At 52.9% G+C, this 14,210-nt stretch overlaps 1 protein-coding gene across 1 annotated transcript in view; it reads left to right on the top strand.

The window, feature by feature from the left end:
• The window catches only part of BCAS4 (breast carcinoma amplified sequence 4), a 56,769-nt gene that overhangs the window by 14,664 nt on the left and 27,895 nt on the right, over positions 1-14,210 (top strand). The window contains exons 2-3 of the mRNA XM_040248196.1: positions 2,053-2,124; positions 9,923-10,024. Coding sequence (XP_040104130.1) covers positions 2,053-2,124; positions 9,923-10,024 — 174 coding nt within the window. The remainder of the gene's footprint in view (positions 1-2,052; positions 2,125-9,922; positions 10,025-14,210) is intronic.

Raw genomic sequence — 14,210 nt, 5'->3', positions numbered from 1 at the left:
AACTTCCTTCCAAGATGCCTGGTTATTAGGGGGAAAAAAGACAAAAAAGCAGGTATTTTATTCGTCATGAAATAGTACACGCTTGAGGGGGAAAAGGGTTCAAACTACTCCTCTATGCAAGTGATTAAAGCAGACCCTTCATGTTCTGTTTTGCTTGGCCCATGAGGCATTAAAAAGGAAAAATAATATTAAAAAATATATGTGCCACTATTTAAAAATGGGGACATTTTCTATAAAGTGAAAATTTCTGGCTTCTCTTGAAAATGGAAGATTCTGGCAACCCTGGGCTCACGTTTCCTGATTTCTCTGAGTGGCTGGCTGCTCTCGAACTAGGCAAGTGCTTCTTGAGTCACTCCAAGCCCCAGTGGCCTGCTTCATTCATTTGCCTTACTGCATGGTGTTGGTAACTTTTGAGTTTTGGACCCTTCACATGACATAAAATATTCAAAGCTCCCATGTCAGACCGTATTCTCCAGTCCCTTACTCCCCAGGGCTAAATAAGCACGGTTAATAGGGTCTCCAGATAAACTACAGGATCCCCCGTCAAACATGGATTTCAGGTAAACAACAAATACTTTTTTAGTGTAAGTGTTGCTGTTTAGTCTCTAAGTCGTGTCCCACTCTTTGGGACCCCATGGACTGTTGCCCGCCAGGCTCCTCTGTCCATGGGGTTTCCCAGGCAAGAGGACTGGAGTGGGTCGCCATTTCCTTCTCCAGGGGATCTTCCCGACCCGGGGATCGAACCTGTGCCTCCTGCACTGTTACGTGGGTTCTTTACCACCGAGCCCCCAGGGAAGCCGAGTGTAAGTATGCTTCCGTGCGCGCTCAGTCGTGTCTGACTCTGCAACCCCATAGACTGTAGCCCACCAGGGTCCTCTGTCCATGGGGTTTTCCAGGCAAGAATGCTGGGAGTGGGTGACCATTTCCTATTCCAAGGGATCTTCCCGACCCAGGGATCAAGGCTGCACCTCTGGTGTCTCCTGCATTGGCTAACCCCCTAACCATCTGCAGTTTGGTACATGTCATCCATGGTGGGTAAAGCGTCTACCTACAATGTGGGAGACCTGGGTTCAATCCCTGGGTTGGGAAGATCCTCTGGAGAAGGCAATGGCACCCCACTCCAGTACTCTTGCCTGGAAAATCCCATGGACAGAGGAGCCTGATAGGCTACAATCTATGGGGTCGCAAAGAGTCAGACACAACTGAGCAACTTCACCTCACCTCACCTCACATGTCATCCAGGTTGCTCTAGCGGTAAAGAACCCGCCTGCAATGCAGGTGACGTAATGAGACTCGGGTTGGATCTCTGGGTCGTGAAGATCCCCTGGAGAAAGAAATGGCAACCCACTCCAGGATTCTTGCCTGAAGAATCCCACGGACAGAGGAGCCTGGTGGGCTGCAGTCCATGGGGTCACAAAGAGTTGGACACGACTGAATTGACTTAGCATGCACGCACATGTTATTCCAGTTGAAATGAGATGAAATGAAATTCCACTGTTGAAACATGTACATTTCTCGGTGTTCATACAAAGATGGTTTTATATTCTGCCTCTCTTGCAGTTCACTGTTTCTCTCCATGGTGTTTCTCAGTAGGCATTTTTCAATGTTGATAAGAGCAGGCTTTGAGGCTGGGGACTCAAATCTACCTGAGAACGTAGGCCCTGACGCTTGTTAGCTGTGTGACCTTGAGCAGGTTCCCTCACTTCTCTGAGCCTCGGTTTCCTTATCTGGACCATGGGTGGTGATAAGTCACTTTGTTATCTCCTGTGAGTATTTATTTATCTCCTCTCTTTTGAGAACGCATAGAGCGGATGGTTGGCAGGGCTTTAACCAGAGCAGTTAAACAGAGGCATCCACAGGCATCAAGATTGCCACCCGCACTTCCAGGTTGCAAATGAGGCTAGAGAGGTTTTGAAAAGGGAAAGTAGGTCTGGAGGGAACTGGGCAGATAATCCTAAGATTTAGTTTGCTTTAAAAAAAAGAAAAGAAAATGAAGGGCGTTTGTCTCCCTGGAAACCACTTGCTAATCTCCAGGATATTGTCTCTTTTCAGGCGAAGGAGGTGGAGGAGACCATCGAGGGGTTGCTCCTCAGGCTGGAAGAGTTTTGCAGCCTGGCTGACATGGTGAGTGCCTGGCTGACCTGGTGAGGGCCTGACTGACATGGTGAGGGCCTGCCTGGGAGGCGCGGGTCGAGGCCCAGGCCAGGCTTCAGGGCCCTCCTGGGCCTCCCTGGGGAGCCATCTTGGTGGTGGCTTAGCGAGCAGGAGGCGTGGGCAGCGGCCGGCCTGGGGAAGCCACCCTCTCTCCCCCTCCCTCCCTCTCTCCACACAAGGCTCCCCGAGGCGGCCATCTTGTTAACGCCCTTCCCCCCGACGCTTTCACTCCGTGGAGGAGGCGGGCGTGGGCCACCAGGTGGCGCTCTCGGCCCCGATGCGGGGCGCCGACCGGTGGGGATGCTACGCCTATATTTAACTTTCCTCGCCCGGCGCCGTTCACCAGGCAAACGTGGAGACAGCCAGGAAGTGGCTTCAGGCCTGGGCGGCCCGGGGGCAGCCTCCCGGCCGGGCCCTGGCCTAGCGGGGTCGGGCATGGAGTGCCTTCCTGAATCCTTTGCTGGCTCCACGGTTGCCTCCTCCCCTGTTGTGTGGGGACGGATCCTCCTGGCTGCAGGGAAGATGGTGCCCTGGGCCAGGAAGACAAGGTCTCCAGGATTGTTGCCAGATAGATGTGGGGCCCTGAGGAGCACCGACAGAATGTTCTGGAAGTTCCCAAGCTTATTAAAGGCATACCAGCAGCCAGGGTTCGTGGCTTCTGCCTGGAGGCCCAAAGGGTTGAGCCCCATACTGGGAGCAGGCCTGCCTCTCCCCGGAGCTCGGGAAGCCCAGCTGGGCGCGGCCGTGTGGAAGGGCCCCGGGTGTCTGGAGATGCGGTGGTGAGAGCCCGGGAGCCACGTTGGTTGAGCATCTACTTCGTGCCAGACTCCGGCCGGAGCGTGCTTCCCGTGTCCTCCCGTCTCACCTCAGAGCAGCCCTCCATGACGGGTGCAGCTCTGTCCCCTACGTTTAGCAGACATCTGAGCGCCTCCCTGCGCCAGCCCCTGGGGACACCACAGTGCACAAGGCAACCGACGTTCCCACAAGGACCTGTGTGTGCTTCTCTTGAGGGCCGACTTTTTAGTTCAGGTGTGGGTCCAGGTGGGATCCAGGTAACCAGACCGACTTTGAACAGCCTGAACAGTCCTTTCTTCATCGGATCATCGTTCACCTTCTCTGACGATGAAGAGCCTGAGAGTGCAGCGAGAGACCACTCTGTCTCCCTCCCCCCACCCCCTGCTGATCCCCTAGGTTACCGGGGAAACCGATCTGTGTATCAGCGCTGGCCTGGAGGTGTGTTCCAGGTGCAAACGGGAGGCTTTGTAAAGGGAAAGAGGTTCTAGAAGGAACCAAGCACATAATCCCAAGACTCAGTTTGCTTTAAATATATATATATATATATGAGGAGCAGAGGTGTTAAATTCTGCCTGGAAAATTGGGGAGGCTTTGCAGAACAGGTGGTGATTAATTTGGGGTTTGAAAGAGGAACAAGAAGAATTCAGTTGCTGGGAGTGGGGGGTGGGGTGGCAGGCATCCAGGCAGAGGGACTGGTTTGTGGGGGGCGGTATGCTGGGTGCAGCGGACTGGTGTGGGCCCCTGCAGCAGGGGGATTGCAAAGGTGGTAGGGACGGGTGATCCTGGGACATTTTTTATCTCAAATCCCATCCCATCTTCCTCCTGTGACGAGAGACCCACTCTCCACCCATGATGAGAGCTCTGGATGAAAGCCCGCTTGGATAGACAGAGAGGGGCCCAGGCCTTACTAGCCTTACTAGCCTTAAAAACGTCAAAGCTTCCCAAAGCCTGCATTTGTCTTGCCAGGAGGCCCAAGGTTGCATGCAGCATGGAAAAGGTCCTTTATGAACTCAAGGTCTAGAGATGCATTGATGCAAAGGTTTTAAATACAGAGGTCACAGGATGACCGGTGGGCCCAATCCTGCCTGCAGACATGTTGGATGCTTCTGGGAAAAAAGAAAGGAGGACTAAGCAGCTGACATTTATAGAATGTCATGCCAAAAAAAAAAAAATCTAGATTTCCAGCTTCTCTTGGAAAAGCAAAGATCTGTCTTCCACTCACATCCCCCCACCCCTTGGGTGCTTTTCCTCATCCGGCCAGCATCAGCCAGAGCTGGGTAGTGGCTGCCCCCTGTGGAGAGCACACGTGCTCTGCAGCTCGTCACCGTCCCCATGGGAGCCTTCCTGACTCCCCTGCCACCTGCCAGCAGCATCCATCCTGCGTGTGTGTCTTTTGTGGTAGAGAAAATTTCTCTGTACTTCGGGCCCTACTGAAAGCAGGCACATAGCAAATAGGCCAAGAGAGTCCTGTGTTTTAAGAAATGGAATAGAGTGCGCTTCTTTGAAAGTGAATGCGCTTCTTTGAAAGTGAAGACTGTTTCCATGTGCTTATATGCAAATAAGGATGTCTACATCATAATAGAACGCACCTAGTATGATGCCTTTGTGGCCCTTGGAGGCCTGTTTTGTTTTTTTTTTTTTGCAGTCCCTACAAGGAGGCTCTGCACTGATGACATTTAGGTTATAGAAATCCTCTCAGTCCCACCAGCTGATGGTTAGTTTATCCGGTATGTCTGTGCTCAGGTGTCGTGGACTCCATGGTACAGAAAGAAGTGTATCCAGCTAGTGGCCCTGGCTTGGGACCTCCTTCTTTCTTCTGATCCAAGCTATGGACGAGTGGGGACCTGGGGGAGGTAGGCGATGTCACCGCATGGAGCGCCGTCCCCTGCTTGGGCCTTTGTGAACACCGATCAGGTTAGAGGTCCCAGAGAGGCTGGTCTCCCTGGTGCCAGTCCAGAGAGACACACACTTCATTTCTGATGAAATCAGGCTACTGGAAATGAGAGTCCGGCTTCCAGTCTGTTGTATTAAGTCCTCCACCAGTCTGTCCCGGATCACTCTTGAGTAACCAGTGTTCGCACTGTGTGCTCATGACGTGTTCTGACCTGGGATATAATGCCTCTTGGCTTCACCCCAAGCTCCGACTCCTCCCAGTGTGAGGCTGTGGCCATGGTATGTCGCCTCTCTGTACCTTGATTTCCTCTTCTGTAAAATGGAGATGGTGGTTGCTTCTTAGTATCTGTGGCAGCATCAGACTGCCCCAAAACTTCATGATGTGAAACAACCACCAGTTTATCACGTGGGTTAGGACAGGACACAGAAGTGGTTGGTCTGAGCCAAGTGGCACCTGCTGGGGTGAGGCCGTCCAGGGTGGCTCCTTCCCTCACTTGTCTGATGTCTCGGCTGGGACGGCTGGGTGGCCGGGGACTAGTTGGCCTAGGTCTCTTCCACACAGCCTCTCCTCGTGGCCATGTGGGCTTTCTTGTAGCATGGCAGTCTGGCCTCCCAGAGCCAGCATTCCAACAAACAGAACGTAGAGGTCTCTGAAGCCTTGGGTATGGCAATTGACACCGTGTGACTTCTGTCATATCTTATTGGTTAAAGGAGCCACATAGCCTACCCAGATCCAAAGGGAAAGGACATAGACCTCTCTTCTTCGTGGAAGGAATGTGCAGAATGTGTGGCCATCTTTTGTCCACTGCAGACGGTACCCATCTCCAAAGAGTTATCATGAGGACTAGACAAGGCAGGGATGTGCCCTTTGCATCCACTAGAATGACCAGAACGGAAAAGACAGTAGCACGTGTGGATGAGGGAGTGGGGAAGCTGGAACGCTCCTTCATTGGCTGGTGGAAATACACAGTGGGACAGTCACATGGAACATACAGCTGTTTCTTATAAAGTCAGACATATACCTGCCCTGCATCGCAGCAGTTCTAATCCGAGACAATAACCCCCCAAAAATGAAAGCAAGAGTTCGGAGACTTGCAGATAAATGTTCACGGCAGCTTTGTCCTTCGTGCTCTAAACTGGAAACAACCCTAGAATCTGTCAGTAGTTGTTGTTTAGTCGTTCGAGTCTTTTGTGACCCCGTAGACTGTAGCCCGCGGATACTCTGTCCATGGAATTTTCCAGCCAAGAATACTGGAGCAGGTTGCCATTTCCTCCTCCAGGGGATCTTCCTGACCCAGGGATGGAACCCACGTGTCTCGCATTGGCAGGCAGATTCTTTACCACTGAGCCATCAGGGAAGCCCCGGTCAGCAGTAGAAACCAGTAAATAGGGAATTCCCTGGCAGTCCAAAGGTTAGGACCCCGTGCTCTCACTGCCAAGGGCTCGAGTTTAATCTCTGGTTGGGGAACTAGGATCCCACAAACCCTGTGGCATTGCTGAAAAATAAAAAAAATTGAGTAAATAACCTGTTGTTTATTCATACGCTGGGATGCACAGCCGTGGAACAGAATGACCAGCCATATACAACAACATGGGTGATTCTCACAGACATGCTGTTGAGAGAAAGAAGCCGGACATGTCGAGCTCTGTAATCTGAAGTTCAAAAACAGGCAGAACCAGTCCCTGTGATGGAAGTCAGATAGAGGTTAGCTTTGGAAGGGTGGTCATGACTGGGGGGAGTCTAGAGGGAGTCTTATAGAGCAAGGGGTGTTCTAAGCATTGGTCTGGTTCCACAGATGTAAACACATGTACCAATTCATCAAGCTGTTGGCTAAGGCCTGGGCTCTTTACTGTATATCATTTGCACTCAATCGCTCAGCACAGTGCCTACTATGTCTTAAGTGACCCATGAATAGTAGCTACTGAGGTCATCGGCATCATCAGTTTCAAAGCACCAGAGGGTCATGCCACCAGTGAGTTTATCCACAGAAACTAGATTTGTGAGGCTGCTCAGCTCAGTGCCCTCGGGGGCTTGGGCAGCTTGTCTGGGCCCTCCGAAACCCCAGTGGCCTTGGGCCCACCTTCTGGCAGGGAGTGGACTCTCCCCTCTCTCACATAAGCGGAGAAAACTTCCTGTTGGCCTCGGCCCAGCAGTTGCATTTGGCATTGGTGTGTGTTCTTAGGTCAAGTGCATTTGGCTCTCCTTTCTGGGTCCTGCGTCGTCCAGGACAGCCGCGTTTGCTCTGTGATAACCCCCTGCATCCGCTGCCCAGACTTCTGGGCTCCGGAGACCAGCTCTGGGGAGTGGAGATGACAGGCTCCCAGGTCCGTAATCCTGGCTGGAGGTTCGTCCCAGCAGAGGCTCAGAAAGCACTGACTCTTCCCTGCCCTCTTTGTTCTTCTGAGCAGTAGGCCCAAGCATGAACTCACATGTCTGTGATGTGATGATGTGAAGTGGGTTGGATGTAAGAAAAGAAATGTGTTCCTTTCCTCCTGCTCCCCTAGAAGACGAAACAGTGTAGGGTGTGGCCACGGACGCCATGCTGGGGAGACTTTAGGGAGTGGTGGGGACTGTGGTTAACCCAAGGAGGCCATTGTCACCCGGCTCCAGCTGATTTTTGCCACGTGGAACATGGGCTCAGTGTGGCTGGGGCCTCTAGTTTTTCACAAGAAGCTAGAAATCTGAGTTTCCAAGGGGAATGCCTGCAACTTTAGATCTTGGCACCTAGCTTGGTTGTACTTCTGGAGCTTTAAGTGTGACTCAGGCTGGCTCTGCACGGGCCCACTGGAACACATCTGCAAACGTCTGGTATTAGCGGGTGGCCTCAGACCTGAAAAATCCACCGTCTCCCACTTCGCAGCTTTGTGGTCTTGCCCAGATGACGTGGTTTTTCTGCTTCATGACCTGTGCAACGCGGCTGAAGAGTGAACAGTTCCTGCTGTTCATCATTCACGCGATGAATGCTCCTGGGTGTTGCTGTCCCAGCCGCCCTGGTGTTTGCCTGTTGGTCCCCAGCTTCCTGGGCAGCCCAGGGGAGGGCTTAGGGTTGTTTCAGACGCCCTCCATTTCCTCAAGGACCTGCAGGCTGCCTTCCAGGCAGGAGTGGACAGCTCCCCGCTGCCCTCATTCTCAGCCAGTGGAGAGGCCTCTGCAGAGAGGGGTCTTCCTGCTCCACCCACAGACCCTCGACCCTCCAGTTCCTGCAGATCCGGAGGAAGCCAGGGAGCGGTCCCTGAATCTCCTCTCTGCCACGTTCCCTTCACCCCATGGGTTGCTAGGACCAGTCCCCCCCCGATGCTCACGTGTTTCCCCTCTTTAGAAATCAGCAGAAAAAAAAAGATCTGCCTTTGATCCCGGTGCTCCTGATTGCTGTGAGTTTCCTGTTCTTCCTTGTATCTTAGCAATTTCTCTTGAGCTTCGCCTTGTTTGCTGACAAAAGTCCATCTAGTCAAAGCTATGGTTTTTCCAGTAGTCATGAATGGGTGTGAGAACTGGACTATAAAGAAAGCTGAGTGCCAGAGAATTGATGCTTTTGAACTGTGGTGTTGGAGAAGACTCTTGAGAGTCCCTTGGACTGCAAGGAGATCCAACCAGTCCATCCTAAAGATCAGTCCTGGGTGTTCATTGGAAGGACTGATGCTAAAGCTGAATCTCCAATACTTTGGCTACCAGATGCAAAGAACTGACTCATTAGAAAAGACCCTGACACTGGGAAAGATTGAAGGTGGGACGAGAAGGGGATGACAGAGGATGAGATGGGTGGATGAAATCACCAACTCAATGGACATAAGTTTGAGCAAGCTCTGGGAGTTGGTGATGGACCGGGAAGCCTGGCGTGCTGCAGTCTATGGGGTCAAAACGAGTCGGACATGACTGAGCGACTGAACTGAACTGAACTAGTCTTGCTGAGGGAGAAACTTCTCTCTAGACATTCAACCTGGGGGAACAAGGGAGGATATTGAGCACTTTTCCCTACTTCAGCTGACAAATGCAGGTGCCTGCGGAAGCTCCAGCACAGGCTCCGAGCTTGGCTGAAAACAGGTTGCCAGCTGACCCCACACAAGCTAGACCAGACTGGGCAGGGCCTGGGAATCAGCATTAGGCTTCCTCCAGGGGATCTGGATGCTCCTTAGCACCTGAGAGTCATATGTATACTGCCTCTCTGCGTGATGAGGTTGTGGTAACATGGAAATGGTATCTCTCTCTCTGTGACACACACACATATATACACGCAGTTAAGGATTAGGCTTGTCCTCTTGGCTCTGAAGGAAAATGGAGGCTTAAGTGTCCAATCTCAGTGATCAAGAGAAAGATACAACTTCCCAAACTTCACAGTCACTTTTGGGGTCCTTCCAAGCAGAAGAAACTTAAGTGAGAAGCGTGATGTGCAGGAAATACTTCACACAGTGGCTACCTATAGGAAGCACTGTGATAGTAAGATTTGTGGTTATCATTATTAATGTTAATTATTATTATTAACTCTTTTCATTAAGGCTTCCCAGTGGCTCAGACAGTAAAGAATCTGCCTGTAATGCAGAAGACCTGAGTTTGACCCCTGGGTCAGGAAGATCCCCCGGAAAAGGGAATGGCAACCCACCCTAGTATTAGTTTCAGTGGAACAAAAACTCGACTTTGCTCGACTTTAATTTAGGGGAAAGATTTTGATTCTTTCCATTTGGTCCAGTTCAGTGGTTAATAAAATAAAGATACTTAGTTTGAAGCTGGTGCTGTTTTAGATGTTTGCAGGGGACAATTAATTCCCTTCTCCAGGGGATCTTCCCAACCCACGGATCGAAACTGAGTCTCCTGCATTACAGGCAGATTCTTTGCTATCTGAGCCACCAGGGAAGCCCAATTAATTTGTAGCTCAGTAGATCATACCTGGTTGGGTCTGGGTCCCCAGGGGCAGTGACATCGGTCCCCACCTGGGACTCTGAGTCATTCCTGGGCCTGTCCCTGGGCAGGGTGGCACTCAGTGCCTCGACCATTGGCAAGGTCTCTACAGAGCCTGGCCACCCCTAGAGCAGGCGGAAGCAGGGGCCGGGGCAGAGGGTTCACGAGCTGTCCTGTTCCCTGCAGATCAGGAGCGACACCTCACAGATCCTGGAAGAAAACATTCCCCTCCTTAAGGCTAAGGTGGTGGAAATGCGTGGCATCTACGCCAAAGTGGACCAGCTGGAGGTGAGTACGGAATAATTAACTTTCTTTGTGAGTCTGTGGACTTGTTCTGGCTCTTCCATCCTCTCTCCCAAGATGCTGATCTGGCGTTGATAGTGTTAGGCCTTAAACCCAGTGGAGGGGGTGGGTGGCAAAAAGGGGCCTACATGGTATTTTTAAAATATAAAAAAATATGAATTTATATAAAGAATCTCATTTTAAAATTGGGGTGCTTTCTATAAAAACCTGAATTTCAAGCTGCTTCTTGTTATTTATTTACTTTTGGCCTTGCCACACAGCTTGTGAGACCAGGGATTGAACCGGAGCCACGGTAGTGAAAGGGTGGAGTCCTAACCGCTGGAACGCAAGAGACATCCCTAAGCGGCTTTTGGAAATTTAGATGTTCTCAGAACTCAGGGCCCGTATTTCTTTAAATAGTTTGTTTACTTTTTAAGGTATAAATACATAAAGTGTACACATCATAATTGTACAATTCAGTGAATTTTAACATGTATCAACCCCCATGGGGGCTTCCCCGGTGGCTCAGCGGTAAAGAATCTGCCTGCAATGCAAGAGTCGCAGGAGATGCAGGTTTGATCCCTGGGTTGGGAAGATTCCCTGGCAGAGGGCATGGCAACCCACTCCAGTACTCTTGCCTGGAGAATCCCATGGACAGAGGAGCCTGGCGGGCTACATACAGTCCATGGGGTTGCAAAGAGCCAGACACGACTGAAGCAACTGAGCACACACACGCGTAAACGCCCACGTGAAGATGACCCAGGTTGAGAAACAACCTTTCCGCCCCCTAGGCTGCATTCTGGTGGAACTGGTGCAGCTGCTCCTCAGACAGGGCGCGCGCTCCGTATTTCACCACAGTCGCCCCCCTCCCCGCCCTGTTGCCTCACTACTCACCTGCCTTTTATCTGTGTGGGCACCGGGCCAAGGTGCGTGGTGTCTCATTGCCTCCTGGCTGCACTGCGAGTCTGCACCCTCCCCTTCCCGTCTCCCAGAGGAGAGCCGGACTTCCGCGAGGTCACCCACTTCCCAGGGATCACACAGCTGACTCCAGGAAGTGGGGGCTTCAGTTCATATCCACGAGAGCCCAGGCTTTTCCTCAAACTGGGGCCCTTGGATCAGGCTCCTGGCTCCTTGCGCAGTGAAAGACCGGGAGGCTGGAAGAGCCTTCAGGGTAGCAGAGGTGTCCTGGACTGGACGTGAGCCCCTCCAGTCTGCCTAGGAAGGGAGCCAGCAGTGGGCCCTGGAGTTCGCAGAGAATTAATATTCTTGTCAGCAGAGAAGGAGGCAAGAATATAATTAAAACTTTGCCCTTGGAATAGCTGATTCATTTGAATTTTATCCCACATGAAGGAGGATAGAAAAATGCAAAGATGCGCAGCCCTGGTTCTTGCCTTTCTCGGGCCACCCCACCGTTCGAGCCCCATTTTCCCCTTAGTATTCAGTCTTCTAATGCTTACTGAGGACCTACTAGCTGCCGCTGCAGGCCCTCACAGTGAGAAAGACAGAGTTCAAGGCTGTGGTTCCCGCCAGGAGAAGCAGCAACAGACTGTGACCACTATGTGACAAGTTGCCACAAACGGAGTGGCTTAAAACAGCATGAATTCAGCGTCTTACAGCTCCAGAGGTCAGAAGTCTGAACCGTGGCCACAGGAGTCAGCAGGGCTGGCTCCCTCTGGGGGAGGATTTCCATCCTGGCCTTTGCTAGCTCGCATCTCCCTGCTCGTGGCGCCTTCCTCCAACTTCAGAGCCACAGCACAGCATCTTCCAGGCTCTGTCCTCCTCTGAGCCTCCTGATGCTGAATCACAAGGACCCCTGTGATGACCAGGACAGTCTCCCTAGCTCAGGACCTTTTCCACACCTGCCGAGTCCCTTTGGCCATGGAAGGTGATATGTTCGCAGGCTCTGGGAATGAGGCTGGGGACCTTTGGGTGGGGTCATTACTCTGCTGCCCACATTCACCAAGGGTGACTTCAGAGGCGCGTGCTCTGGAGGGCAGTAGGGAACAGGCAGTGAACACTATAGGCCCTGGAGGGTGAGTGGAAGGAGCTGTGTTGGGTGGGGGCGTGGCAAGGAGATGCCGGACCAGAAGGATCTGGGAAGAGCAGGTTACGGGGCGAGGGGAGAGTGATGACCGGAGCGGGGCTGGAGAAACTGAGCCGCAGGCGCCTGGGAGGTGCCAGCAGGGTCCAGGCCTGCCCTGGGCAGCCAGGGATGAGAAGACCAACCCCAAGCCACTCCTCCTTGTCCTCTGGGAACAGCTGAAGCTGAGACGCAGCTCTCCCCTCCCATGAGGTGTGAATCTTCAGGCCGCCGCAGTCCCCACTCTGACCTAGAGTCTGCTACCATCGAGGCCCGGTGGCATTTGCCTCCTGTCAGCCCCCTGGGCTGCTGTTTTCCTTAGAGCAGAGAGAGATTTCTCTGCAACTGGGCCCTAGTTAAAAAGAAGAAGGACTACGTTGGTCCAAGAGGGTCATGGATTTCAAGGCAAATGGGAGACTCTGTATTTCCTGCTGAGCTACATGCGATATAAGACGTAGGACCTGATCAGAACCCAGCGTTGTGCTGAGGCAGATGGATTCCAGAGCTAGACTGCCTGGGGCTCAGATCTGCCCCTTGGAAACTGTTTTTTGTTTGTTTGTTTGTTTGTTTTTTGACTGCGCCATGTGGCATCTTAGTAGCCTGACCAGGGATCAGAGCTGTGCCCACTGCACCGGGAGCGCAGAGCCTTATCCGCGGGGCTACCAGAGATGTCTTGGGTCTGCGCTGTGGGTCACTCCCCTCTCGCGTCAGTTTCCCCCTCTAGGTGGGGTGTGTCATCATGAGGGTGTGAGGCTGGCCCCTAGCTTCCTGCAGGTGCTCAGGGAGGACAGGCTGTCACTGCAGGGGTGCCCACAGGCTGAGAGCTGGGATCCAGTGCCTGCTTATCACTCTGCCCAGCCAGCTGGGGGCTCCAGGGAGCCCAGGACCACTCTGCTCCCATATCACTGTGACCCGCTGAGGGCCGGGAGGCTTCAGAACCGTGGGGGTGACCTCTTAGGCCAGAAAAAACGAAGTTACTGAGCCGCTGCTGTGAGCCAGGAACTCTATATGCTTTAGATGAAAGAGCTTGCCTACCCTTTGCAGCAGAGCGAAGTCCTGGTATTGGTCCTGTTCTATAGAGTGGCAACAGCACAGAGAGGTGATGGGATTTGCCTGGGGTCACACAGCTGGCGAGTGGCGGAGCTGGGATTACAGAAGTCTGCTCCAGACCCCTCCTCAGTGCTGGGCGCTGGCCCCCGTCTGGCCCTGGCCCTGCTCTGAATCCAGGGGCCTTTGTCACAAGGATTCAGGCACATCAGAACTCACACCTGTGTTTTAGACCATGTGACTGTCCCTGCTCTCTCACCCCTCCCCCTCCTCCTTCCCTTCCTTCCTTCCCTCGCTTCTGATACTAAAAGTGGCTCATTTCCACTGTGGAGACAATCACGTGGAAGTCACCTCTGCTCCCAAGGGTGGCCACAGGCCCCAGCCACCGCCTCCTGTGCCCGCTCCTCCCCACCCCGTGTGAGTGCCCGGCAGGGTCGTCCCACTGCCCCCGTCAGCTTTCCTGGCCAGGTTCGGCCTCTCCCTGGCCGCGGCCTGGCCGGCCTGCCCTCCCTGGCAGGCGTTTTGGAGGCAGATCAGACCTCGTGAATGCACATTCCTCCGCGTCCCTCACACTCCCCACCACAGCGGCATTAACGCAGGGAGCGTAAAATTGGAATCGGCTGCAGGGAGGGACTGCAGGACTTCTTCTGTGCTTTACAGCCAGATGTGCCAGCCGGTGAGGCCAGGGGAAGCGGCCCGGCCCGGGGCTCATCGTCTCCCCCTCCACCCAGCGCGCGCACACACACAGCCACGCACGCACACCCATTTGATGTGCCTTATTCAGAGCCTTTCAGCTCTGCCCTTGCCAGAACCACAAGGCAGCTGCCACACAACAGTGCTGCCATCCTGGGTTCATCCAGTGTCTTTTCGCCAAGGATGCAGTCATTCATTCATTTACTCATGCACGCGCGCGTTCATTCCTGTGTGTGCATTCGTGCACATATGCATTCATACACACATGCATTATTCATGTGTGTGCGCGCCTTCATTCACGTGTGCACTCATGCATGTGTGCATTCATTCATATGTACATGCATTATTCGTGTGTGTGCCTTCATTCACGTG

Source organism: Oryx dammah, unplaced genomic scaffold (assembly GCF_014754425.2).
Source record: "Oryx dammah isolate SB20612 unplaced genomic scaffold, SCBI_Odam_1.1 HiC_scaffold_10, whole genome shotgun sequence".
Classification (NCBI taxonomy): domain Eukaryota; kingdom Metazoa; phylum Chordata; class Mammalia; order Artiodactyla; family Bovidae; genus Oryx; species Oryx dammah.
This window is presented reverse-complemented; position numbering and strand designations above follow the sequence as displayed.